The 26934-nt window shown below is 37.5% G+C and overlaps 1 protein-coding gene across 3 annotated transcripts in view; it reads right to left on the bottom strand.

Annotated features, from left to right (window-relative positions):
- The window catches only part of PIGN (phosphatidylinositol glycan anchor biosynthesis class N), a 104751-nt gene that overhangs the window by 19903 nt on the left and 57914 nt on the right, over positions 1-26934 (bottom strand). For all 3 annotated transcript variants that reach the window (XM_077181850.1, XM_077181846.1, XM_077181854.1), the window contains exons 14-24: positions 23740-23818; positions 21484-21666; positions 18125-18261; positions 17056-17155; positions 16853-16945; positions 15446-15537; positions 13924-14035; positions 9894-10002; positions 6250-6352; positions 3934-4036; positions 1783-1869 (exon numbers count right to left, since the gene is read on the bottom strand). In XM_077181850.1, coding sequence (XP_077037965.1) covers positions 1783-1869; positions 3934-4036; positions 6250-6352; positions 9894-10002; positions 13924-14035; positions 15446-15537; positions 16853-16945; positions 17056-17155; positions 18125-18261; positions 21484-21666; positions 23740-23818 — 1198 coding nt within the window. The remainder of the gene's footprint in view (positions 1-1782; positions 1870-3933; positions 4037-6249; positions 6353-9893; positions 10003-13923; positions 14036-15445; positions 15538-16852; positions 16946-17055; positions 17156-18124; positions 18262-21483; positions 21667-23739; positions 23819-26934) is intronic.

Below are 26934 nucleotides of genomic sequence, written 5' to 3'. Positions count from 1 at the left end.
TTCAAGTTTAGTAACACTTTAGTATAAAAAAGTATAACTTTTTTCAAGTTTAGCAGTCTAACAAACTAGCACAGTTCTGCTGGTTGAGATTTATAAGAGCAGGTCTGCAATAAAACAAAAAAACAAACCAGTAACACATAGGTCTAATCAAAATGCTAAGCATGAGCAATCTGAATCTTTTCCTCAAAGACCAAACTCTGATTTCTCAGCAGATGCCAGCTACTGGGCCCCATACAGGAGCTTTGGGACAACCTTAAGGCACACAGTTCACAGGGTTGTAGCTGCAGTATGACTGCTCTAGCAGAAAAGGTTTCTCCTCTAATACGACTATTTCTAAACATTAAACAGCATCTAAATTTAAAAAAAGACATAACATGTTTTGAGCAGACAAAGGAGATCTGAAAATTGGTAATTTTTTCAGGAGCTGAGCAAAACACATTTGAGTGTTTTAAAGAAGTGCTCACTTGTGGGGCAGTGTGAGGAGCAGAAAAGGCCTTGACTCTGTGCCAGCACTGAACTATCAATACTGCTGCCATCACAAATGCAAAACATAGCTTCACACTAGCTACCATAAAGAAAATAACTCTAGCCAAAACCAGCATAGCTACATTCCAACGTTAAAGATGTACTATGCTGGAGCTTTAGAAAATACAGCTGGATTAGTTGATTTATTTTTACTAGTATTTAGCAACTGACAGCAGTAGCTTTACTGAAGTTAACATATTTTTTGTTAAAACAGCAAATGAAATTGATGCATTAATGGCAAGGTCTCAGCTCTTTTTAGATATACTAAAGCAAAGACAAACATCAAACACCTAGCAAATAATTTGGCCTTCTTTCTTAGCATTAATCTGCCTTCTTAAATTGGTATCTGTTACACTTTCTCTGCTGCAGGTTCCTAATGTCCAACAACACAGTTCCAAATTCCAAAAGTGTGGACTCTGTGACTGTGACCCACCCTCTCAGATCTGGTTATCTGACAAACTATAAAGGCTGTTTTTGTAGGAAGCAGTATTGAGACAACTTCATCCCCAGATACAGTAGGAACTCACTTGCATGAAACCCCCCTGTGTTCTAGACTGGCTCATTTTCTCTCCCATTTGCCCATCCATCTTCCTTGCTACCAAATAGCTCTCACTTAATTGCAGTCCCACAATGAAAGAGAAAAATGACAATGTTATCTATGTATAGTATTAAAAAAAAATCAGCTGCATATCAGTTACAGGAACACAAACTAACTGCTATGTTAGTGAACAAACACCTCTTCCCTCATAAGACCATATAATTTCTAACAGCAGAAATCACTTAAGATATAAGTAATTCTAGGCCAGACTCTGGGAACATGTTTCACCATGAGCCTGAAGGAACTTTCCTTCTTGCTTCATCTGCCTGCTACCTAACATCTGCTTCCTAACACACTGCCATGCTCTAAAAATGAGAATAACTTTAATCACCTATTTCAACTGATTTGGGAAGGTGAGCAAATTGCCTCCAGCCAAAGTGAAGTCAAACAAAACCAAATTGAAAACAGAACTCCTCAGAAGAAAATTTACCTCAGCTGCAATGGCCATAAGTGGGCAGAGAGCCAGATTCCAAAACTGCATTTTTAACTACTTGATAAAAAGCATAATGTACAAGACTATTGCCTTTTGAGAGATATGAGTCAAAATCATCTTTACCAGCTCCTGTTCTCAGTGAGTACCAGGCTACAATTTTTGACTGCAGGTCCTTTTGAAACAAACCCTTTTTTTGCCCTGGAGTGCAGCAACCAACAAAGGATACAAAGAAGAAGGACCTCCGGACATCATCCAGGTGGAGCTGTCGGAACTGAGTTATATCCATAGTACAGGTGAAGTTGAAAACAGCAATCTGGAAAGACAGCAGAAGGAATCAACACTGAATATGAACAAATGGACTTCGACAGAGCCACTGTATTTTTACTGAAATGAATAAGAAACCTACTTCCCTATTGCCTGTTATTAGAGAATTATAATGACTGCAAATGTTTCACATGTTTTCGTTATACTTTAATGAATTAATGAATCTGCCAGAAAGACTGTACAAGTGATATGATCAAATGAACAGTGAAGCTTCTGCTGTTATCTAAACTAAAAATGGACTTCTATGCCTTAGACTTATAACCATCTTTTTTCATCAGAAATATTCCTCCTACACACATACACTTCCATTGCTCACATGAGCATATGGATAAAGATCCTCAGAAATAAAAGACTACAATTATCCTTATTTGACTTATTTTGTGAGTGAAAATAGTAAAATACTCTCCATCTCCTTTACTCACTCCTCAGCACAATATCACTTGACTTGAAGAGGAATTATCTTCATGGAATTTAAGAGGTCAGTGAACTCCTTTACATTGGGAAAAAAAAATCAAGTAATAGACATTCAAGACTGATAAAATTTTAATTTAAAATAATCTCTCATCAGAGAATTGAGCTGCATTCTCTAATACAAGATTTGCTTTGCAGCATATATTAACAGGCATTCTAGGGATGATATCTTCTGGGGTAAGCATTATTGTTCCTTTCACTTGAAACCATAAGGTTCACGTAAATGTTGACAAACAGTGAGTGACAAAACATAATTACAGCCTACCTATGTTCTTTTCATTTGCATTTGATTAGTAAAGTGTTCACCACTGTTTAATACAACTTTAATATAATTTTATTTTACAATGAACAGAACACCAGACTAACAGCAGACAGGCAAGCATCATAGATGCCTTGTAACAAGATAGAAAAGTTAGAGTGGGTCTTATAGTGGAAGAAAAAATACATCCCACAGATGTTAAACACCTTCAGTTGCAATTGTGGCATCACACTAATTGTAATTGTGATACTCAGATTCCATCCCTGTTGTTTAAGATGCTACAAAACACAATCACACAGATTATCATAAGTAAAGGCAGCATAAATAGAAAATGATTCCTGGTTTTATTTTTGTTTTTTAGTCTTGAATTGGTAAATCCTACTCTGCCAAATTTCAAAACTGTCTTCATTGTAGGAGCACCACAAAACCACGGCAAATGTCAGGTTCACTCTCTCTGTTGACTGTCTTGGCTCAAGTTTCAACCTCCAGGACTTTTTCCTAATTATTATGAGCTGCAAAAGGAAGGAAAGATGTGTACCAACACTTCTCTTCAAGTGACTCTGGCCACTCCCACGCATGTGCAGCCAGGAGGGCTCATCTGGGAGAAGCCAGGGAGAGCTGAGGTGCACACCCACCCACCTGGCTCCAAGGACCCAAGCCACTGTAACTGGCACTTGGGATCCGACCAAAACAGTGGCACAGCCCCAGTTTGTTCAACCCCACACCTAACCTAAGAGCTAAGTTGCAGTGTAAACAGCATGGCCTTTGCAAATTGTTGACAATATACTAAATTTTAAGGTGAAGAATTTGCATTGATTACAAACTCCCTTTTCTCCTCCAGGCAAACCTGAGAAGGTGCTAGTTCCAAGTTGGTCTCCAGTTACTTGTCAAATTAAGATTGCTAATATCTCCTAAGGTCTTTTCAGAAATCAAATAATTTCAGCCTCTCACTCATGAGTCTGTGATCAGACCAAAAAAGTACAGTGACATGGTACTTCCTCTGAAGACTTACTGCACTTTATGCTACACTTGACAGAGACAACTCTGTAGCATACGGATCATACCACTGTGTCTTACTAAGTCAGACTGTCTTCCTGCATTTCTAGAAATGGCTCTGATGTGCAATATCTTCCATAACATGAATTACAAATCTTACTTAAAAAGTCATATTCCTAGTTCATGATACAGCTAATACTGACTTCCCAAACTGAAAAGAAACACAAAGTGTTGCTCTCTGAAAACCACTCAGAATATTTATTACATCCTCAAAAAAACCCAGCTAAAGCTGTTAATTACATTCATATATCTGTCAAGAGCTGTTACCTTTGGTTTGAGTGAAAGACCATAGTGCTGCAGTGCTTCTTGTTCCATATTTATCCACACAAACATCAAACCAAACAGTGCCAGTGGAAAGAGAGCTTCGTATCTGAAAAGTAATGTAATAATCATAGTAAGTGCAGTTGCTGACAACTAATTAACATCAAATGTTTCTTTGCTTTTTTCTTCACACAAAGAATATGCCAAGACCTAGTGGCATTCTCTCCCTTCTTTCTCCATTTCCAAATACCCACAATAGGTTGAATTTTAAAGCCATAAAGTAGTTAAATGGCAAAAGTAGGAGAAACAGAGTTTGCTTCAGCTTTGTCATGCTTTGCATTTTTTTGTTCGATGGCTGCCACAATGTTGGATGAATGCCTTTTTTTAATTTTAACAAAACTGGAATAAAGTTAAAAGAAACAGGAAAAAACCAAACCTATTTGACATTAATTTTCTGCAAAATGGAACATTTCTCAATGAGAGCGACTTGAACTGAGGGGTTACAGTTCAACAGCAGCTAGAGATTGTGTCTCTTTAGGACCTAATCTTCACTGTATTCCAATCCTTAACAATAGCAGCATCAAGTCACACACCATGGCCACTAAGCTGTTGTAGCTACACCCACAATCTCTGGGTACTTCTGACTCCTATAGCACTCAAATTCCAAAGTCTGAGTGTATTTATGAGAGAGATTATTACCCCCAGATAACATAAGGGTATAAACTAAAATTGGATAACATTTAGTTTCTCCAGCTGCACTTCATGGTACCTCCCAGGCTTTTTTCTTTCAGGGTAAAATTATAATACTGATACTGACAAGATTGTAAATGGTTCCCTTTTTATTTTTTCCTTCTTAGACAAATATCTGTCTAAAAAAGAAGGAAATCACTGCAGTCGCTGCAATCACTGTGTCTTGATATTGTTTCTGTTGGGCTACAAAATAATTTCAGACTGGAACAAAAATTCTGACTAGACATTTCCACTTCAATTATCAGAACCACAGGCAGCTAAACATGAAGATGAAACACTTATGCTGTCAGCAATCGAAACACTACAGTCCTTATAATGGTCTATACTTGCCTTCAGATTAAATGCCTTCAACAGAGTTGGTGACAAGTGGTTGCATGCAACCATGCTCTTGGGCTGGCTTCAGTGTTTCCACTTAAGCACCCCTAGAGAGGTGCTGCAATTCCCCAGGCAATGTGCTGGGTTATCAGTACATGATAGAAGAGTGCACTGAGGAGAGAAACACTGGACACTTTTGGCACCAGTGCCTTGGGTTTTGTTTTCTCTTTTAAGAATCATTCCAAAATTTTTTCATCTATTTGGACATTGTAGGAAGGCAGCAGAGAGCTGTCAGCATTTACGTGGTCTGGTGGAGGGCCAAAATACAAAGAGGGAGATTGCCAGCCTCAGAGAGAACAACATTCCTGCTTTATACAGTAGCCAGCACAGGCTAAGAAGGTTGAGTGTAAGAATGTGTGTGCAGTCAGGAGTAACATTAGGATCAAAATCTTAATGGGGAAGTGGGAGGAAGGGAGGCAGAAGACGGGGGAAAAAAAAAAAGGAGATGCTTCAACTAAAATGAGAGTACCCACAGGAGGCAGCTATTGCAAAATGTCTGCTGCAAGATGTTTTATTCCACTTAATTTTCCAGTGTAATTAAATCCACAGAATAAGTGGGAGGGGAGGCGGAAAGAACAGTTCCTATACTCCCCATTAATTATGCTCTTAAGAGCTACCAAGTCTGAGAAAAAAGAAAGGGCTGGCTGACATAGTGTTTTCTTCATTTATAACAGCAGAGGAATTGACTTTTATCCAAAAAAAACCAAGGTCTAGTCTTTATGGGAAACAACATCCCTTTGAAAAAAAAATTACTTCCACAAAAATCTCTCAGAATGCAATTTTCCCTCATTTTAGGACTACCTGTTTCCTGGAACACATAATTTAAGCCATAACTAGACACCAGTGCTGAGCAGCTGGGAGAGATGCTATTTGTTTGTGAGCAGAAAAGCACACATCAAAACAACAAAAAGCATAAACTAAACCAGACTTTCTTATTTTGGTGCAATATTGTTTGAACACACACCCTTCTAGCCACTGCCTTGTCTAGTTGAAAGGAATGTCAACAAACTGTGTTTAAAATACAAGGAAGAATATGAAAGTTCCCCTGAAATTTTATTTAGTAAACTAAACAAGGAGATAAATGCTGGAAGCACATGTTACACCTTTAACAGAAATGTGCATGAGATGAAGCAGTTTCACACATAGTCCTGGATTTCCGTATGTAAAACTAACTGAAATAGAGTGAGAATGAAGTACCCTGTGCTGAGGAGCAGGTAGGTGGACATCAGGGAGAGCAATATGCTGAACAGTCTCTCAAAGAGAAATGTGGGGCTCAGTAGCAGCAACACTGGGGAAAAAACTGCAATAATAAGAAGAGATCCATCAGTCACAATGTGCAAAACATTTCATCCTCAGTAACAAGATAACTTTCCTCAAATCTTGACATATTATGTACAGAAATTCAATACAGATCATATATGACCCTCTATTTTCAAAAGTTACTTTTGCTAAAGAAAATACAATGTTTGGAAAGTTTCACATTCATCAAAAGTAATTTCAGTTCTGTATCATTTTAATTCCCTGTCTTTCCATGTCACAGCCTTTATAATTTCTCATGAACTGATGTTAATAAGTTTTTAAGATGACGCAGAAGCACTACCCTCAAATCCAATCAAACTTGACTATTTAATACTGCTCTGATAACCAATTACCAAGGCCCTGAGGACCTCTGGCAGCTCAAAAACTGCAGTGACAAAGCCACTGCTCCACTGGATTAGAGCCATAGACCGGCTTGGGTTGGAAGGAACCTTACATATCACCTAGTTCCAAATCCCCTGCCATGGGCAGGGACACCTTCCACTAGGACCAGATTGCTCAGAGCCCTATTTGACCTGGCCTTCTCTCTTTTGTAATTAGATTAGGAACTGGGCTACTGCAAAAGTGAGTAAAGAGGTAGAAAAACAGTAAAGATGGCCAGTGCTTGAAGAAGGGAAAGGAAGAAGGACAAGCACTGTGATCACGCTGTGATGTAATCTTTAAACCTGTTTTTTTTAAATATAAAGACTGCAAGTTTATAAAAAAGTATGCTGACAAATAATATTCATGTGATTCTTCATTGCAGTATAGGAACTTCACATTACTGCATCATTCAAAGATTGCATCAAGAATAAGTCAAAATTAATAATCACTCCAAGGAACACAAAAGATATGGAAAGTACTCCCTTGTGATTATCATCATTGTATCTATTAGTATCTATAGTCAACATATCATTGAAAGAGGTGAGGAGGTTTTTAAGTCCTGTGGATCAGTATGTTTTATTTCCTGGCTTTCAGCCTTGGCCACAGCTAAAATTACAGAATAAGTGACTTCAAGGGGCTCCAAAAAGGCCCAATTCAAGGAGGAACTCCAGGGACCTCACTGAAAGTCAGAACAGTTGGAAATAAAATTCAGCATGGCAACTGACCTCTGTGAATGACACTGAACATATCAGATGTGTATCATTCTGAGTGCAATCATAGATGAGAACAGATGAGTGGCTAGTAGATGACTATTAGTCTTTCTCTTCTATCTCTGATGCAATATATCAGATATTAATCATAAAAAGACCTGTAGGTTCTGGCTGACTGACACAAACCTCTGTATATGACTCCTGCACACAGTTGTGACACTAAATTCCTCAAAATTTAGCAAGTTGCTATGCTAAATTCCCACTGATGAAAATTTTAAGACATAATTTACATTCATTTAGAACTGTCTGCTAATATTGAGAAGGTTCTGAAGAAGATGGGAAGCCCTTGAATTAATGTTACACCTCCTGGTTTTGCCTCTATGGTTGCAGTTAAGTACATTGTATGAACCATACAGTGTTACAGCTAAAGCCACTTGGACACAGGCCTACAGGAACCCAGCCATCACCATCACTAATTCACTTGTCTGGTTCCACCAACACCAGTCTTTCTCAAAAAAAAAAAAAAAAAAAAGAAAAGAAAAAAAAAAGTAGGTCAAAGTTAAAATTTAACCAGTTTGGCTTCATATTAATCAGGATAAACAGCTGAGAAGAGGGGAAAAACTCCCTAGAAAACTTCTGAAGTATGAATATTATTCTGACACAATAATAAAACAGTATTATTATGAACAAATACTGTTAACTGTGTGTTTCTAGTTCTATAAATACACAGAGATGCAAAAAGAGAGTTCAGGAACAGTGCCATTCTTCCACAATTCTGCAAAAAGACAAAGAGAAGTTGGACCACCTGTAATCCCACCAACCTTGGAAAAGCTACAGTAGAGTTTGGTATTTTAATTCTTATGGTATCCCATTTGTGGTACACCCTGGCAACGAGGCAGGTGCTAGTTGTGGTTAAGGTAATGACAAGGCATTTCTCTCCAAGAGGAGTATTGAGGACATCTTGGATGCCTTAGTGTTTTACCTGCTTATTTCTGTGTTTAATTATGGAAAGCAATTTCAGCAAGTACACAAAGCTCCTATCTTGTATATCATATTCACTTAGAATGATTACTTCCAGTCTGAAAGACTTTGCTAAAATATTCAATACTACTGTGGCAGCAAGTAGATATTTTGAGTATCTACAGTTTACTTCACCGTTAGCTTTATTTTTATCATCACCCACAACAAAGAGAATTTCTAATATACTTTTTCTTCATAACTCTAAAACTCTTTGACTGCCTGAATCATCTCTTAGATGAAAAATGTTTCTCTTTCATCCTTACACAGGAGAGAAATATAACCTTTACACTCAACTCCTGCTCCAGTAAGCCAAGCAGGACTTCATCGATTTCATTGACTTTACAACTGTGAGAAATTCATCCACACAGAGATCCCCATTTAGCTTTAGCAGGCTACAAAGAGTTAGGGGAGTATGATGGAAAGGAAAATGCTCCAAAGAAAAATGCATTACTAAGAAAGCATTGCTCACACACACTGATCACAATCACTGAACTTAATCTTGAATCCATTTGCTCAAAGAGAAGCAGGATTGCTAAAACAGACACAATCTGCTTAAGTTAAAACAATGCCACCATACAGGAATGTGCAAGACAACCAGCAAGTAGGTAGCATGGGCCACAGTTCTTTCATTGTTTAAATTCCTGATCTTGATTTGCAGCAAAAAGCTGCTATCCAACTTTATATGGGATACGTTTAACTCTAAAACAAATCCCATATTTCAGATCACTCAGGGATGAACAATGCTTAACATTTTCTAATGGAGCCCTATAGAAATTATTTTATAACTGAAATATGAAAGGTATTGATTCATTGTATACCAGAAGCCCAGTAACAACTCCATTTACTCTGTTTAATCACACTAAGATTTGAGTGGTGAAAAATTCATAGACTTGCAAATTGCTTTTTTCTTTAATAATTAGATACTAACAGATATCAAACATACACCATCATTATTTCACAGGTATTTTGCAAAGCAGCTCTCAAAATCACTTCCACAAGAGTCACTGCCATCTGCTGCAGCTTCAAGTTTACATGGAATTACAGCAACAACCTTTGGTCATTTCCCTGTGTTCAACTGGATTAATGGCAGAACATCTCAGATCACCCATATCCAGCTCCAAGTGAAACAAAAAGGGAATTTATACCATTATACCCCTAAAAGAGGTCTTGAAAATATCCAGAACACTCAAAAGACAAAGCTATTTGTAAATCAAAGATATTTGCATTTTATCACAAACTTACAAAGGAATAATATTTTAGAAGACTAACACATCTCAAAAAAACTCACTTAGGAAAGCAAACATACAGAAGAAATACCAGCAGTCAGATATAGGAAAAGAAGTTGTTAATGAAAAAGTGACATCATCCCCCACCCAGTCCCAGACTCCACAAACTGCCAGCATAGAAGTTTGAGAGGGAAGATTTTCTTACCTAGTGTCATCCAGCTAATAATTTGATTCATTACAGGTAATCCCTGTTTGATCTTAAGACTGTTATGGGTACTGCCCACAACATATGTCGAAAGTGCAACACTGAACATCTAGAAAGAAGAAATCAGGCAAAGAAACACAAAATTAATGTATGGATCTCTGCCATTCCATCCTAAATATGTAGATATGCTTTAGAGTTGCATAAACACTTCATCTGAATCATTATAAGAACAAGAAGTCAAAGACAGTGTTGAAATGTATAACTTTTTATAACCTACAATTACTGGTTTTTTAAAACTTCCATCTAGATTACTTTTTATTAGCATTCTTGTTATTTATTTGTGCTATTTTAGAATAGTATCCACAAGTGACCTGGACTACTGATTTGACATGCTATACTCCTTGTCAAGAGTAACTAATTAAACACTCATGCAAACCACAGAAAACACATGCCCCCAGTCCTTCAAGGGGCACCTGTCCTCAAACAGCAGCCACAAAGAACAAGCAGAGCCTTTGGCTTTGCTGCAGAATCAGGTACAGGGAGAAGGGGAAGGCTCCTGGAAGAAGAGAAGCAGCAGCAGAACAACTTGGAGGTGGCTTTTATGAGATGGAAAGAAGCTGTTGGGATTTTTGCCCCCCAACTGAATTGACTGAACCACCTCAAGCAAAGCCCTCAGCCTTGCAGAAGCAGAAAAGTTGGAGAGGTTTTTTTCTTTGACTAATTCAAGAGACACCATTCAGTCATCAAGTACGTGCAAAAAACCTTTTTTTTGCACGTAATTACCCCATGAGTCAGTATTTTTGAAAGGTGACAATTATCCAAGAAAATGCTTGAGCCAAGTTTTCAATTACTGCTATTTATTCACAACTCTGCAGTTCCACTAAAAGGCAAATCAAGCATGCACAGTACTTTGCAAACACGTGCTTTAAAACTGCATTACCAGATGTAATTGCAGTCGTGGCTTTTTAGTGCAGGCAACTACACCATTCACATCCATCACTTTGTACCATATGAATAGCTGCTATTTCCCTGCTAGACTGCAGTGATACCTACTGGGATCAGCCCAGACATATATTTAGCACTAGCATTCTTTTTTGACAAGTTTCACAGGTGCTCAGTATCTGCTGCTTCTATTGCATTTCAGGCCACAAGAACATGTACCTTGTATTTCTCCGTGGGCATCAATAAACAAGGTCAAAACATTAGGCATCCAAAAGCTCAGGGAATTTTAGACCTCTGATGTTTATTTTGGACACTTTTGCTGTATTCAGGCCCTTTGACATATCTTATCAAGTTCTGTTTGGTGTCATGAGCTCTGGTAATTCCTCCGATAGCCCCTAGACACTGGTGAAGTCACTTTGCACTGTCTTTGTGTCACCCTCCGTAATATATCCTGTGCCTTGGAAGACTTGTGATGGCCTGGGAACATTAATAAGCACAAAGAACTGCTGCTAAATCTATGCCAGTGTCCAGGGAAGGGCTCAGCAGGTGCTTTTGAGAATCTGTGTTCACATTTTAAGTAATGTTCAAACTGGTCTTGGCTTTCACCAACATCTCCAGGACTGTGGAACTGAGCAGAAGTAACTTGGAGAGGCAAACTGAGCTAAGATAAGAATCTGTCTCCCTTCATCCTTCACAACTCTCTCTGATGTTCAGAGATAATTCCTTAACAACCTAAGAGCAGGTCTCAGATACCCATACCTGCAGGTCATACAGCTACAAAGAAGAAACCAAGGGTGACACCTGCAGTCCCAACACTGACAGCTGCTCTGGCTCGGAGCTCTCCTAAGCATCACACATCATAAGGACCCACAGGGAGAACAGCAGGAGAACCAGCATCATCAGCTGGGCACAAGGCTGGTTGAAAACACCCTTCCTGTGCGCTGGTTCCACCAGAATGACATGGTATGTAGATGTTGCACTTAGGAACATGGCTTAGTGGTGATCTTGGCAGTGTTAGGTTAATGGCTGGACTTGATCTCACAGATCTTTTCCAACCAAAATTATTCTATAATTCTAATTGAGAGGAGGAAACTAATGAACTGACCACCTCAGACACACATGAACTCCAAGCATCCTGGGAATAATAACTTGGTCCAACATGATCAACCAATGAAAAAAGCATGTTCTCAGTAGCATGGCAGAAACTGGACAAGACCTATGAAACGGTGTTTAGGTTGGCTTAGGTTTAATTCATCAGTGACCCCAAACATTAAGTAACAGTGTTATCAGAGGAAGGCATAACCTTTGATGACTGCCTCCAAATACCACTTATGGGGAACCTGCAAAAACTACTTTTAAGAAATCCCTCGTCAGATGCAGAGCAGGAATCTGATTGAGTGTGCTTATCTATTTGAATGCCAGTGGCCTGATCACCATTTGTCACAGAAAAATAGGTATTTTTCCCTGACTAGGGAATTCATCTCACCTTAAAACTGTCTGGGAACTGTAATCAAAATTCAGGATCTCAAAATGAGCATTTTTGAAGATTACCCCTTCCTGTTCCCACTGAAAAGTCCAACTCAAAGGAAAATATAAAAGTAGAATTAGGGAATTTCGTTGACTAGAAATACCAGTATTCTGACAAGCATTTTCTTTTGCATTCCTGTACTTTTTGAAGCAACTGAATGTAACCTAACCTCAAAACAAAATATTTATTTAGAAACCCTTAGAATGCCTCTGTAATGTCCTTTTATCCCTCTATATCTGAATAATCTCACCTCCCAATCCTTTCCTTACCCAAAATGTGAATGGTGGATCCTGTATTTTCCATTCCCAATTAAGGTACTGAAACAAAAGTCTAATAGAGACTAGTAATTAGATGTCACTGTTGTAAAATATCTTCTGATTAAGAGGCAATTTGAGGAACTTTATGATCTTAAAAGTTGGGAGGAAAATGAAGATGTTACTTCAGGAATAAGCAGGCAGAACATTTTCCTCTAATTAAGTATCACTCTGTGAGTGGATTTCCTGATTCTCTACGTTTGCTCAAGAACAGTCAGGCATAACTTTTTTACTATGGACCAGTTTTTTCATCATCATGAGATGCTACAGCAGTTGTGTGGTGAGTTGAGGTTGGCCAGCCACCTACCGGGCTGCTCTCTCACTTCCACACCCAGTATAAGCTTTTTTCAGGCATTTCAGCAAGGAATCCATTGCCAAGTATATACTGGAAATTTATGTTTTAAATGCTTAGGGGAAAGGAAATGACATCTCTTTTCTACATGTAGGCTGAAAAAAGAGACATCACCACCGTATTTGACATGCATTCATGCTCAGCTGCTAAAGCCACTTGAAGCATTCATTAGTCTTTCCCTTCCTCCTTTCAACCATCTGAGCTCCATACCTAAAATCACTGATATAATGAGTGCATTGCTTTGCTCAGCAAGAAACTCCAGCACACACTAAATCATAACAGATAAAGCTGGACCTGAAATAAAACTATTATCTTGTAATAGGTTGAGGAGGGAAAAAAGAAAAAAAAGAGGACAGCAGACATGCAAGGTATTATTAGAATCTTAAAGCTCTCTAGAACTTAATTAGCTCCAAGCATGAAAAAAACCTACCTCTTTCACAAAGATATAATTCACCTGAAAGAAGACTTAACCAACAGAAAAGCAGCTCACTATCAGTCTCACATTGTTCTTCTACAGCCAGAAACTAGAACTAGGTCAGCCCCTCAAACCAGCAAGCCCTAGTGTGCACATGCAACTACTGCAAAGGTCACTGGAAGTGACACAGACAAAAGGCAGGACAAACTCTCCAAGCAGAACATCAACATCTATATGCACATTGATATATCAAGCAATATAATTATGCACATGATGGGCTTTTGGGAACACAGCATGATGATATTTAAATATGTGCACATGGTCCTCTTGAAATAGCCAAGGAGAAAACTCTTAGGAACAATCTTTTTTTTTCTTGAAAATTGTGGCCTTGGTAGAAGAAATGTATTCTTAGGAGCCAAGTAAAAATTTGCACATAAAAACCTTCTAACATTCAGAGTTATTGAAAAGTAACAACTGACCTGATAAAAATATATTTTCAGATCTTCATTATCTCTGTACTTATTTTCACTTTTGCAAAGAGATGTCAACAAGAAGAAAGATATCAAGATGGTCAGCAAACCAGCTGCTATTCTGCAAAAACAAACAAAAGAACGATAAAATCTCAGAAAACATCATCAAAAATTTCTTTTGCTACCGTACACTGTCTTGTTGCACATGACATCCCACACCAGATTCAACCCCAGGAGCGTTTTGGGTTTCCTAATCCATCCTGAATATTCAGTGTCTCCAGGTTCCTCTTGGATTATCTAGCCCTGCTTTCATCCCCATGTTTCCTTTTTATGACTGAGCTGACTCAGGAGCTCCCTGCTCCTACCATACAAGTTTCATTAATGTACTGAAAAGCCCTGACTTGACAGTACTACTGCCCAAGAACAAAAACACCTATTTCTCACTGGCTTTCTGATTTCTCCCTCTTGTATCTTCTCCCCCAGTATCAACTTATCTGCAACATCCTGAAGTGTCACATATATTTTTAATTGCTGCTTCAAACCTTTCCAGCGTCAAAACTCCCTTGAAAAGTTTCAGACAAACACAGTGTTTCAGAGGTACAATGTTTCATCAGAAGAATAAATAGAAAGAAGTACAGCCTGGGCAAGGTGAATATAAAGAGGTGTCAGAGAGGAAGATCTGTGGATAATTTAATTCCCTTTTGATTTCTAAGCTGTGCACATATGTTCTAAAGAATAGAGAAACCTCAGTTTGGGCCAGTAATGCATATATATGTATATACAGCTGAGATGCTATAACATAGTCAAAGCAAATCTGTGCTGAATATTTCTAATGTGCCCAAGGAATAAGACTAAGGGTTTTCAAAGATAGATTTAAAACACAGTAGAAAATATTGAGGGCTAACATCAATAATCTTGGAAATATCTAGGCTCATAATTCTACCCACAATCACATATTACTGCTCAAATCCCATATTTCACTGAGGACCAGGCATCCTGGCTCTGCTGAGGCATTGCACCCTAGGGTAAATTCACTTTTTCTGCAGTAACTACAAAGAGACCACAAGCCTAACCCTTCAGGGCAACCACCTGGATTGCATCCAGATATGAGAGAATGTTCCCATGACCAAAGAGTAGCTCACAGGAGGAGAGGGACAGATAAAGATGTACTAGAAAAGCAATAAAAAACAACAACTGTAGAAAATCAGACAAGCAATACCAGAAAAGAAGACTCAGGATAGAGAAGCAGAAGTGGAAAAAAAGAGACACAGGAAACATAGATGAAGAGAGCTCTGCCTACCCTGTTTGTTTTATTTCCCTGAATATCTCATTAGGTAAAGAGTGCTATTCAAAGACAAATTCTCATTAGTGAATAACTGGGGTCTCTATAATCATGTTATTTAAACTCTAACTTTCAACTCCTGTCTCAGCCAGCTTTCAGTAATGCAATTCCTCACAAATACCAAAAGGCAGCCTAAATTTCGAATCAAAGAGGGAATAAAAAATTTAAAGAACAAGATGAGATTCTTACACCAGAGGAATGTTTGCTTCTCTTCCTACAACAGGCATTAATGGAAATATTGCCAGGAGCACACACAGGAGAGTCCAGATCAATGCTTTTGTCTAGAAGAAGAAGGAGGTCATGTAGACAGACAATTGTCTACTCATAAAGAAATACTTCAGTGAACTACTAACAGCTACTAGCACCTCCCAGAAGCAAAGACCCTGCATCACCAAGGAGTAAAATTAGCTAAAAAAAAAAAAAAAAGAGAGAGACCACGGGGTCAGTGGTATTACAGAACTTGAATTTAATACAGAAAATAATTTTTATATAGCTGTCAAAATCCTATCAAAGACAATGATAATTAAAGCCAAGTTTACACTTATAAGCACTTTCTCAACGTGTGGCCTTCACACATTGCAGGCACCAGAAATCTGACAACTGGCCTTCTAGAAGGAAGGCATAAAACTAAGATCTCAGAAGGATACAGCAGTTAATTAATCAGCACTGAGAGAGAATATGGTAACATTATCCAGTCTTTGCATCTATGTGCCATTTGATTTAGCCACCATAAGCAACTAAGTAGTTCCTGAAACTCTTTGCTAGGATGAAAAAAACCAACATGTCCCAGGTGTTTTATATAACTAAAAACATTAAGAGCTGTGTCACGTAAATTTTTCAAGCTCAAGTAAAATTCATATTCACAAAACATCATCTGTGCATATCCAGCTTTAAGACAACTTACTTGATTATTCAACTAGAACAAAAAATTGTAAATTAAACAAATACAAGCCTCCATCTTGGCAGTTTTTGGAGACTAAGACTTAGCAATTTGACTCCTTTTCTCCATCCCAGAACCCTAGGTTTTAGGTATCCCCTGAAATAAGAGATGTTGGAAGCAATGAACAGAAGAAACATCTCTTAAATTTAATATCATGCCACCTCATGAAGGTGGAGTTTTTTTCCTAGGAAAAACAATACAGAAAGCTGCCTCTGAGGAACAGTGTGTCACAGCTGACTGCAGACAATAATGAGTTGACAATTGCCTTTCCGTTATCTTCAATATTTTTTTCTAATAAATGATCATATTAGTTAAAGGGTGACACTTTCACCAATCATACACGTAAACAGCAGAGTCACTGCAACAGTTTGATAAATGATGTGCATTTCATATGATTGAGTCAAGCATTTCTTAGTCATCAACAACAGAAAACTGATAGCTAACCCACAGATACCTCAAAACTCTTAAGCAACTCTTATTACTTCTGCTGTATAACAGATCTATCCAGATCATATTGAATTCCTTTGCTTTGCTTCATGCAGCTTATGACAGAGATCAGAAAAAGAGCATAACTGAATAAGAATCTAAAGCAGCATTCCAAAGCACTCCCAACATCCTAAGATTCAATCCAGCTGTTCACCAAAGCAATGCAATACCTTAGCTTGAATCCACAGCTGTGTGATCACTGGCCAGCCAGCAAAGACAAGAAGGCCAACAGTAAGTGCAGAGCGGTAGAAAAAGCTGAAGACCTAATTAAAAAAATCCAAGAGAGGACTGAAAATCAAACACGTTAATTCCTCAAAGAGGAATAATACAAGAAATGAGATACCCTGTTGATATATAAGGATAAAATACTTACTAGTATTTCAATTCCCAGTATACAAACTAAAAGGAATCCTGCAGATTGACCAATATGAAGCGACAAAACATTTGTGGCAAGGTCTTGAATGACAGGAATTCTGTTCAAAATGATAGAACAAGATAAGATTCATTTAAAAACACAGAAACAGCATAGCATCTTACCTTTTCAGGGCAAGAATGGGGTCAGAGCACAAAAAACGTTAGAGGTATTGCTGGTCCTGCCTAGACCCCATGGTTGATGGCCAGATGCTCCTTCTGCCCAGTTTTACTTGATAGAAAATCTACTATAAAACCCTCCAGCTTTTTTCCTCCCATATTTGGCACATCTTTGCCAGTGTTTGGACAAGCTTCAGATTATTCACTACCCAAATTGACTCTGAGTATATGAATATTTTTGGTTATGTTGTGCTTAATGTCTGTCATAACTGATGAAACGTTCAGAAGCTTTAGAGAGAGAAAAACCTTCCTTGTTAGCTTTTCCTGTGCTTTATGAGACAGCTCATTATCTAACTGCAGTTGGTCTCATTTTCTCTGAATAATACTGAGTTGGTATCTACAAATTGCCAGTAGATCAAGAAAGTAAAAGGAATCTGAGGATAACAAGCATTTTTGGGCCTGGAGTAAAAGGAGACCCAAACAAGACAAATATATTTCAATATGGGAGCACATTCATCAACATGACTAGCATGTGTTTTCCAAAAGTAGCTGGCATTCCACAGACTTGACACTTTGAAGGATCATTTTGCAAAATAAGGCAGCTGCTACAAGTATTTGCAAAGATTTTAGCACTCTTTTGCAACAGTACTAAAGTTATGTTTTTATGGAAATAGCTTAATTTATTTTTGCTAATAGAAAAGATATCTTCTAGAATTGGCAACTGTATCAGTCAGTTTGGACAATACTCATTATGTCAACTGAAATATAAACCAGAGTCCTTTGGAATGTCTCAGGAAACACTTAATGAAGTTTTCTCCCAAATTTATGGGAAAAAATTTTATTCTCTACAAAAAGGAAGTCCAGACGTGGTCTTATAAAACAGTAGTAATAAAATTGCACTCTTTACTTACTCTTTCACAACTGCATACCATACTGGCACTGGCAAGAGACAGTATATATAGTATGTCCAAGGACATGTTTGAATCAACAGGAAAAAAGTTATTATCATTCCCGCAGAGGCAAAACCATAGAAGAGAACAGTAGATTTCTGAAATACAAACGTTTGGACAAACATTCTTTTAACAGCAATAAAATGCTTTAAACTACGCTCTATTTTCCGTTTGTTAGTTACACAGTAAAACAAATGCTATTTTAACACAGCCACACAAGCTGTCATGTGTCTCTACACAACTCTAGACAAAGTTGTCAGCCAGATTAAAAAAACAACAGTAGGATCTGAAGATCTAATTCTAAATGTGTCTATTCATAAGGTCCTGGAGTAAAATCTGCAAGGCAAAGACATACTTGTACAATCTGGAAGCCCAATACATGGAATATCATTTATGTTCAATGGATACTTGGAATCCATCTGAAGCCAGAGATGCTAAGGGGTTTAGGAAAAAGAAATCTCAAATTTAGATTTTAGAAACAGAGTTGGAATATAACCCATCAAGTTCATAGCCTTACAGTCAAAGCATTTAATGAAAATTCCATCAGCACATTTCCTCCTCCTGCTTAAGACATTTGTAAGAGAATTAATTAAATTAAAATATTAAGCATTAACTCCTACCAGAAAAAAACCCCACTACTATTCAGCATCTAGGAACAGGAACAGCCAGAAAAGGAGGCTTGTGACCAGCCTTCCACAGGAAAAACTTCCTTCCTCAAAGAACCCACAGAGGACTGGTGCTGCATGGCCCTAAAAGGTAGCATCGCTACAATTCTTATGATATTTCATCTTAAAGTACAGGTACTGCTTTGGGCTTTTCTTAGAAAAAAATCAGATACCAGATTGGAACATTATGTACTTAAAGAAACACATTCTCAGACTGAGAACACTCTTAAAGGTAAACATCAAAGAGAGAAGGAACATTTCTAAATGGGTTATCTTAGATAGGCAAGCCAGTCCTTAATCATCAGCAGAAATCCCTTGTTTGTACAAAGAGAAGCATTAAACAGTCACTCTGCATCTGCCTTTTATCTGGCCATTGAACTATTCTTCCTTATTCAGGGACATTCAAATATCAGAAGAATTACTGGTAAGGGAAGGTTATCTACAAGTTTTAAATAACATTTTTTGTATTATAACTGGACATAGCAAAGGCAGCTTTAGTGTAGGTAATGACAGACACTGCTTTCTTCTGCACAAATACTAGTTTTATTGAAAGAGTTAGGTAGACAGATTCACAACTGTGTTAAATATGCTGAGAAGAGACAATCAGCTCACAGTTCACCTAGATGGATTAACATCTTTTCTGACTCCCCCTCCCAGTAACTGATGTACAACTGCCTTGATCTAAAATGACAGCAAATGCAAGTTCTAAATTATTTTTAAAATAGAACTTTTGCTAAGATATACCATTAGCCTAAGAAAAGATACATCATATAGAAAGCTGACCTAGAGCAATTTTGCTTTATTAGTTTTAAATTTTACATTTGCTGACATACAGGCAGAATGAATATGCATATATAGACATGCACACAGTATAATTTATCACTGAATGAGTAAACACACACAATCAACATTTTATTCCATATAGTGACACAAATACTATAGAGCCCAATATAGTCAGTCATGCATTGAAAGTGGAAATGAGATTTGCAATTCTGTGAATATTTAAAATAAATTTAAAGGTTACACTTCTTGCTAGGCAAAACAACATTCTACACCAAAAGAAAAAAGAAGATGTTTTTTCATACACAGCATAAGAAGCCAAAAACTTTTAAAGATGATATATACAGGATGTGCAGTTTTATTACTCAGAAGCTTCTTGATTTTATAAGGGTGTGCTTTGCAGGAGACTATTTGTTGATGGTAGATTAGTCTCTAAGCAAATTTCTTTAAGTTGCTTCGATATAAGCTATAAACCAAATAACTTCCCTATATGAAGCATTAGCCTCACATTGTGATTCTCTAAGTATTTAGGAGCACTAAAAAAGGTTCCTACAGAAAAGAGGCTCATGAAAACTGAAGAAAAATAAATTCTATAGACAAAGAACTAAGATATCTTTTTTTTCCTGCCAGTGTCACTACCATTAAATTTGTCTTCAACAAGTAAAATCAATATATGAAATGAAAATCTATGTCAACTAAGAATGCAAATTTTTCTGTAATGTAGTTATTAATATGCCTGATATTCAGCCTACTTATTGCAATTATTTTGTTTGTATTTAACATAACATGCATTCTGGATTATTTCCTCTCAGTTATTTGATGAAAGAACAACTAAATCATGCAGTACAGCACTTATGAATATTTTCCACTTTAATTTTGTTTGAGCATTTTCACTAAAGGTCAAGACTATCTTATTTCAGCCAGTAGTAAAAACCTCAAGATAACATGATAGGAATTTTCTCAGACTAATATATTGAAGGCAGTAAAGATGTTAAATGAGTGCTAACTCTCACCTCCATTACAAAATAAAACAATTCTTTTTATTCTGAAACAAACTCTTGAGGTTTGGGAGAATTTCCCCTCCCCACAAATGCTTTAACCCTTCTCTAGTGAAATGCTAGCTTTTTGCCTTTTTGAGGTCTCTCTTTTCCTGATGAATGACTGAAAATAAATTCTTAGGATTTTATACTTTGTGAAAAATCAAACCATAATAATCTAGTCAAAAAGAGCTTCCTTCATCTTTAATGTCTTCTGCACACTTGCAAATCACAAAAAGCAAGTGAGCACACTATTTTGTGAAACCAAAGTTCACCTGCTATCAAAACAGGCTACACATTTTAAAAATGCCATGATTGGACTGCACAGTTTTCTGAGAACAGATGTAAAATTACCAAAGAGGGAAGGAATAAAATTATTTACATGCTGGGGTTTTTTCTGTCCTTACAGTGAAGAAACATCAATGAAACTGGAAGCCTGAAATCTGTAGTCTTCCAAACAATTATCATTACAACAGAGTGTTGTTAATACTGAAAATGAAACCTGGGAAAACTAAACCCAGTTAAATACAGACCCTTTAATAGTTTTAAATCACTGTGTTTTCTCACACTTGCATTAGCATCTCAAATGGACAGCTGTAGGAAGAAAAACTGAAGCAGCACATGCAGACTTACACATCTTAGGAATACTGATCCTAATCACTGGACTTAACAGCAACACCACAGAGGATCACAGCAGCTGGAAAACTCAACAGCTTGCCAGTTTCCACATTAAGTCAAAGGAAGTATAAGGTATTCAATTTATCCTGCACACAGTCACTTAGCATACATGTAATACTGAAAATTGATAGGAAAAAATAATGGAATGCTTCAAACCTACCTTTTTATTAGCTGGGACAGTCTTGGTCAAATTTGTATGGGCCTTGATAATGACCAAAATCACATAAGTTGTCCAGCCCACAAAACTCACTGCAATGCTCAGACCCAGGAATAATCTATCATAGGTGTGGTAGTAAGACAAGCCTTCCAAAGCAAGGTTAATCAGGGTTTTGCACAGGGATACCTGGAGGCAGACAAAATATTCAAGTAACATATTAGAAGAGTGTGAGCTCCCCATTCCCCATATCAACCTAAGTGACAGCAACTGGAGCTGCAGCAGCTCTACCACTCCTGGCACGTGTGTCCTCTCCATGCTCAGGCAGTGTTTTGGCCAGCACCAACACTGCTTGGGACTCCTGCTGGATATCAAATCAACCATCACCTGGCTCCTTCACCATCCTCCCTGGCCATGACAGTGGCTAGAAGGTGAATGCCACACAGACAGCACACCTTGAACATCACCTGCTACCATGCATGCCATTTGGTTTCCCCACAAATATTTGACTGTACATACTCCAGTTTAAGTTATCCCATTAAAAATCAGTCATGTGCTCCTGAAGGCACATTTACACAGGGGGAGGATTATAGATGCAGCTGAAACATGGTCACTCTCCATAGCCTGAAGTATTCCCTGCCTGGGTTTTGATGTCATCTACTTCAGTAGTACCTGATACCACAAGAACCAGCAGTGAATTCAGACTAAAGTGGAGTCCCGGACACAATTACAGAGCAGCTGCTTGTAGCTCTCAGGATGTAAATCATTTGGAAACAAGAAGGGTTGTACCCAGTCTAATCACAGGTGCCCTCACTCAGTACCTCCACTGGGGAGACACCATAATAAAGACCATGGGTTTTCCCACTATGCCATTTGGCTGTGCTGTGATTTACCCAAAGATGGGAAGCTCATCCATGCAATTTGGAAGAGTACAGTAACAAGGTGAACAATGAATACACAATGAAGCTTTTTTATACGTGCAGGTATCCAACCAGGATTCAACAAAAACAAACTCAGGAAAAGGTACAGCAACTACTGAAGAAATCACAAGTCTGCCAGTAGGCAAATTCACACCAAAAGACATCTATTCTATACAATTCTGAGTGCATATTTTCAATGCAAAGGAGTTGCAAGGTTCAGGCAAACAATCATCCAAAACCCCAGGTTCCGGGAATGGAAGAACCTCTTCTGCATTGCAATACAGGATGCTGAGAGGCACAGGCACAAGTCTGATGTGTGAGTGATCAAGAGTGAACTTGAACACCTGGAGCACTCAAATAAACAAAAAGTAAAATTTACATATAAGCAACAATACAAAATCACAAGTTCTACTCCTGAAATGCATAAAATGTCTGCTGTCAGTAAATGTGACAACTAAGTATTAAAAAACCAAAAAGAAAACTTTCTCCCACAGCAAAATATCAATTTATTTAAGCTGAATGGTTTCCAATTTACAACAAAGCAAGTAAAAAGGCATAAAATAGATTTAGCTGTCCTATGCATAAAATAGTAATAAATTACCCTAAGAATCATATCAGGAAAAAAGAACTGAACCCCAGCACACAATGGAAGTCTTCCTTGCGCTTGGCAGGTTAAATATAATCTTATATATTCAATATTCTCACGCTTTTTAACACAGAAGTCAATGACCAAACCACATCTATTAAAATGGAAGACTTCTTGGTATCATTTAACTCTACAAATTCTTTCTGCAAACATCAGAATACAAGCATTGGTGAACTGCACCCATCAAGCACCCCACCACACAGTGAGTGTTGGCAAATGCTTAGGAAAGTAATACTAGAACTGAGAAGCATAATTCTATGTATGGCTGCCAGTCTGACACACTGAAATGTGAAAGTAAAACCAAGCACAGCTGGTTCAGGTAAAAAAAAAAAAAGATTAGGTAAAGCAGGATCTATGATGGAGCAAGATACCAGACTTTTTTCCATGAAACTAGCAGTCTAAGAACTAGATTCCTCAGTTTATCTCTCAATTTACCCTTTTCTAGGGTGGAAAATAAAAACACACACTGTGTGTCATTATACTATGAAATAGTAACAAACAGTTTAAGAAGTATGAGAAAAAATACAGCAAGGCAGTATTACTTATTAGAATTGGTATCAAATTGTAAAATTTTGAAGACTAACAGTGGGGTTTTGAGTTAATGAAATGTGTATCATAAGGATGACAAATGTTTTATTTCTCAGTTAATTTCAATTTAAAGAAAAAAATATTTACATATAGCAAAACCAGACTTACCGCTTCATCGTACTTCTGCTGCTCAATATATAGTCTTATTTTTTCTAAATAGTTGATCTGTTCAGAAGCAGAAAGTGGTCTGTACAACAATATAAAGAGATATTAACATTTCTCCTTTTCATGAACAGAAAAAATTAACTTTGCAATTAAAATAATTATTCTGTAATGAAACCAATATATTCTGAACATCATTAGAAGCAATTAGGTAATTGAGACTAATCTATTCCTCTGCATTCATCTTCACATGTGTCAACACAGCTGTTTTTTAACTTATCTCAAAATTGCTGCATTAATAGACATTACTTTTATGTAGCTGATCCCATCTAATACTGCTGAGAACTATTTCCCTTGTGCATTATTATTGACCATTGCTCTGGACAGGAAGCATGGCACATAGAAAAATTAAGCAATTTAATTGATTTGAATATGGCTGTAAGCAGTTGATAAGACAGCACTGAGTGATTTGCTCATGTTCCACGTTAACAGTAGACAATACCTAACAAGCTTCTCTTTGAAGAGTATGACTATGTCTCCTGTTACTCAAGGAGCTATTAGCCGAATCCCCAGAGCAGGGGATAACACAGTTACCTGGCTACACTGAGGTCAGTGACAAAAATCTCTGATTTTAATGAATCTCATCATCAACCAAAACAATTGCTACCATTCTTCCCTTACAGAAAGCAGCAACCAGGACAAAAAAGCCAGTCGACAAAACTCCACCCAATGAAGGCAGAAGGAGCTGTTTCTCCTGTACCATTTTCTTTCCACATTTAGGGACAGCAGCAGGCCTGAGAATCCCAGACTTACCCCGGATAAGTTACAAGGCACATAAGTTATATGGATAAGTTATAAACCATAACACAGTCCCTGTCGTTCTTGGCACCACAGCAAACCACCATGGGCCACAGCTCTCTGACAGCCAGGGAATTCATACTGCAGGTTCCTTCACACATGGCAGTGGCACAGCACCAGCTCTCAACATCCATGGCACAAGATGGCCCAGTTGCTTGCCTGCCTGCACCTGCCTCCTGCTCCTTCCCATGCCTCATTCACAACCACCAACCTCATGTTTCAGGCAGTACCAAATCAGGTCACTCCCACCATTTTAAACCATCAGCAGCTGCCCATGTGGTCACTCAGCTGAACCACGGGGGCAAGTCTTGATTTCAAGCAGCTGCTGCATGGAAATGCTCATTCCTGCAGCTCCCAAACAGCCATGAATCACTTTTGCCTACAACCCAGTCTATAGGCTGATACAGCACTTAACAGATACATAAGCAATACATACACACCATCCTTTGAGGCATGAAATACATTGCAAGTATTCTGTGCCTGAACAACCTGAATTTTAGTAGTAGTAACATTCTGGTATATTTTGATGCTATTTCATTAAGTTCAGAGCAGAGCAGTATCATGCAGGAATCTTCCAAAACACTGAATAATTGGAACAGCAATTATACTTGTGAGAAGAGTATTACCTGTAGAGTAGTACCTGTATTAAGAAAATGTTTATCTCTTCAATCTAGAAAAGATTTGAAGGGTGGTATGTATAAACAAGTAGGAAGAAAGAGGTCCCATTGAAAAGGAAAAAGGGATAAAAAGATAATCACAAGGTCATGGTAAGAGTTTGATCACCTTAACTTTGATGGGAAAACAGAGGATTTTAGAAACCAGACTTGAAAAATAGCAAAGTGAATGTTGGTTGTTTCTGCACCTTCATGATACGTCTCTATGGAAGCCAACCTTACACCTCCACAGGCTGAGGGCTACAATCAGAAACAGTTCCTAAAGGAGGCAAACCAGACCCCAAGCCCTGCCTCAAGGAAATCTGTGGCTCTCAGATTTTGCTAAGTTGTTTGGTAGGGGAAAGGGAGCAAAACATCCACTCAAGATGGGAATTTCACCATGTGTAATAATAGGAGGAGGAATAGTAGGAGAGGAAAAAAATAGGGGGAGGAAAAGAGATACCTTAGCTTTTAGGTAAGAATTTTTTAAAAATATGGAATAAATATTCAGAAACTTTAACACATTCAAGTTGTTCCTATGTTCCCTGGCTCATTTTTATTGTTTTACACACACTGTTATCTGCAAATTCTATCCTTGTCAAATTCAATGCAAATTTCTTCCAAGCCAAAATCATATTTTACTTCACATCTTTAGTCATTTAGCTATAACCCACTTATTATCTTTTTATTCTCACTGAATCCTTATATTATTAATGAACAATAGTCTTCACCTATTCCTTCTAAGAGGACAGCACCTAGGATCTCTGTACATGGATGGTGTAACAGAATAAACGGGGTTTTCAAACAGTAAAATTTTGACTAAGCCAAACACTGAAAGCAATTATTTTGTCAAATTGGGTTACCTTTGGCAGGTGCAATGTTAATTTTCAATAGCTAACATCATAACACACATATTACCTTACTTCCATATACAAAATTTTCAAGAGGTTGAATTTACAATTGTCTAATAATTGCTTTTGTAAAATTTATGAATTCACCAGAAACTAAGGACTAATCATATATTATTATGAAAATGCAAGGAATGATCATCTTAAGATATTTTTTATCTCTGTATTAAACAAAAATGAAAAGAAGTTATTAAAGAATTTTTGTATTTTATACCAGTCTAAAAAGGTTACCAAATATGCTGATAATTCCTCAATTCAAGAATGGGCATAGTTCACCATAAGCAATTTATCATCCATTGAGGACACTGATTCACTTCCTGAAGCTGACAAAGTAGATGAGAGATTTAAAAGAAATCTAGATGTAGCAGAAAGCATAAAGAGACAAACATGAGCCATTAACAGAAGTGGAAAGTTGCCTATGAAAAAAATCATGGACTTTAGAAATGGTGATTCTATAAAATCTACAAGACTTACCAAAAACCAAAACCACACTGAAAATTTAAATCTGAGAAGTTAAAGCTTGATCTGTGTGTAGCATTAGATTTTAACTTAAACTATTTTAAAGGTCTCCAGCAGAAGACAGTGTTAGGAAATAATAAACTGATCAGAGCTTTTCTCTGTTACAGAGCATCCCAGAGGCACTAGCAAATGTCAATGTATTCTCAAGGTCACTTAATAAACATATCCATGCAATTAATATTAATAGCAATGAAGTGAATTTACTGATCATTATTAGAAATATTTTCAATTCTAGAAGGAAACCTAGGGTGTATGTGTATATG

The sequence above is a fragment of the Agelaius phoeniceus genome, chromosome 1 (genome assembly GCF_051311805.1).
Source record: "Agelaius phoeniceus isolate bAgePho1 chromosome 1, bAgePho1.hap1, whole genome shotgun sequence".
Classification (NCBI taxonomy): domain Eukaryota; kingdom Metazoa; phylum Chordata; class Aves; order Passeriformes; family Icteridae; genus Agelaius; species Agelaius phoeniceus.
The sequence above is the reverse complement of the archived record's forward strand: the minus strand, read 5'-3'. Positions and strand labels throughout refer to the sequence as shown.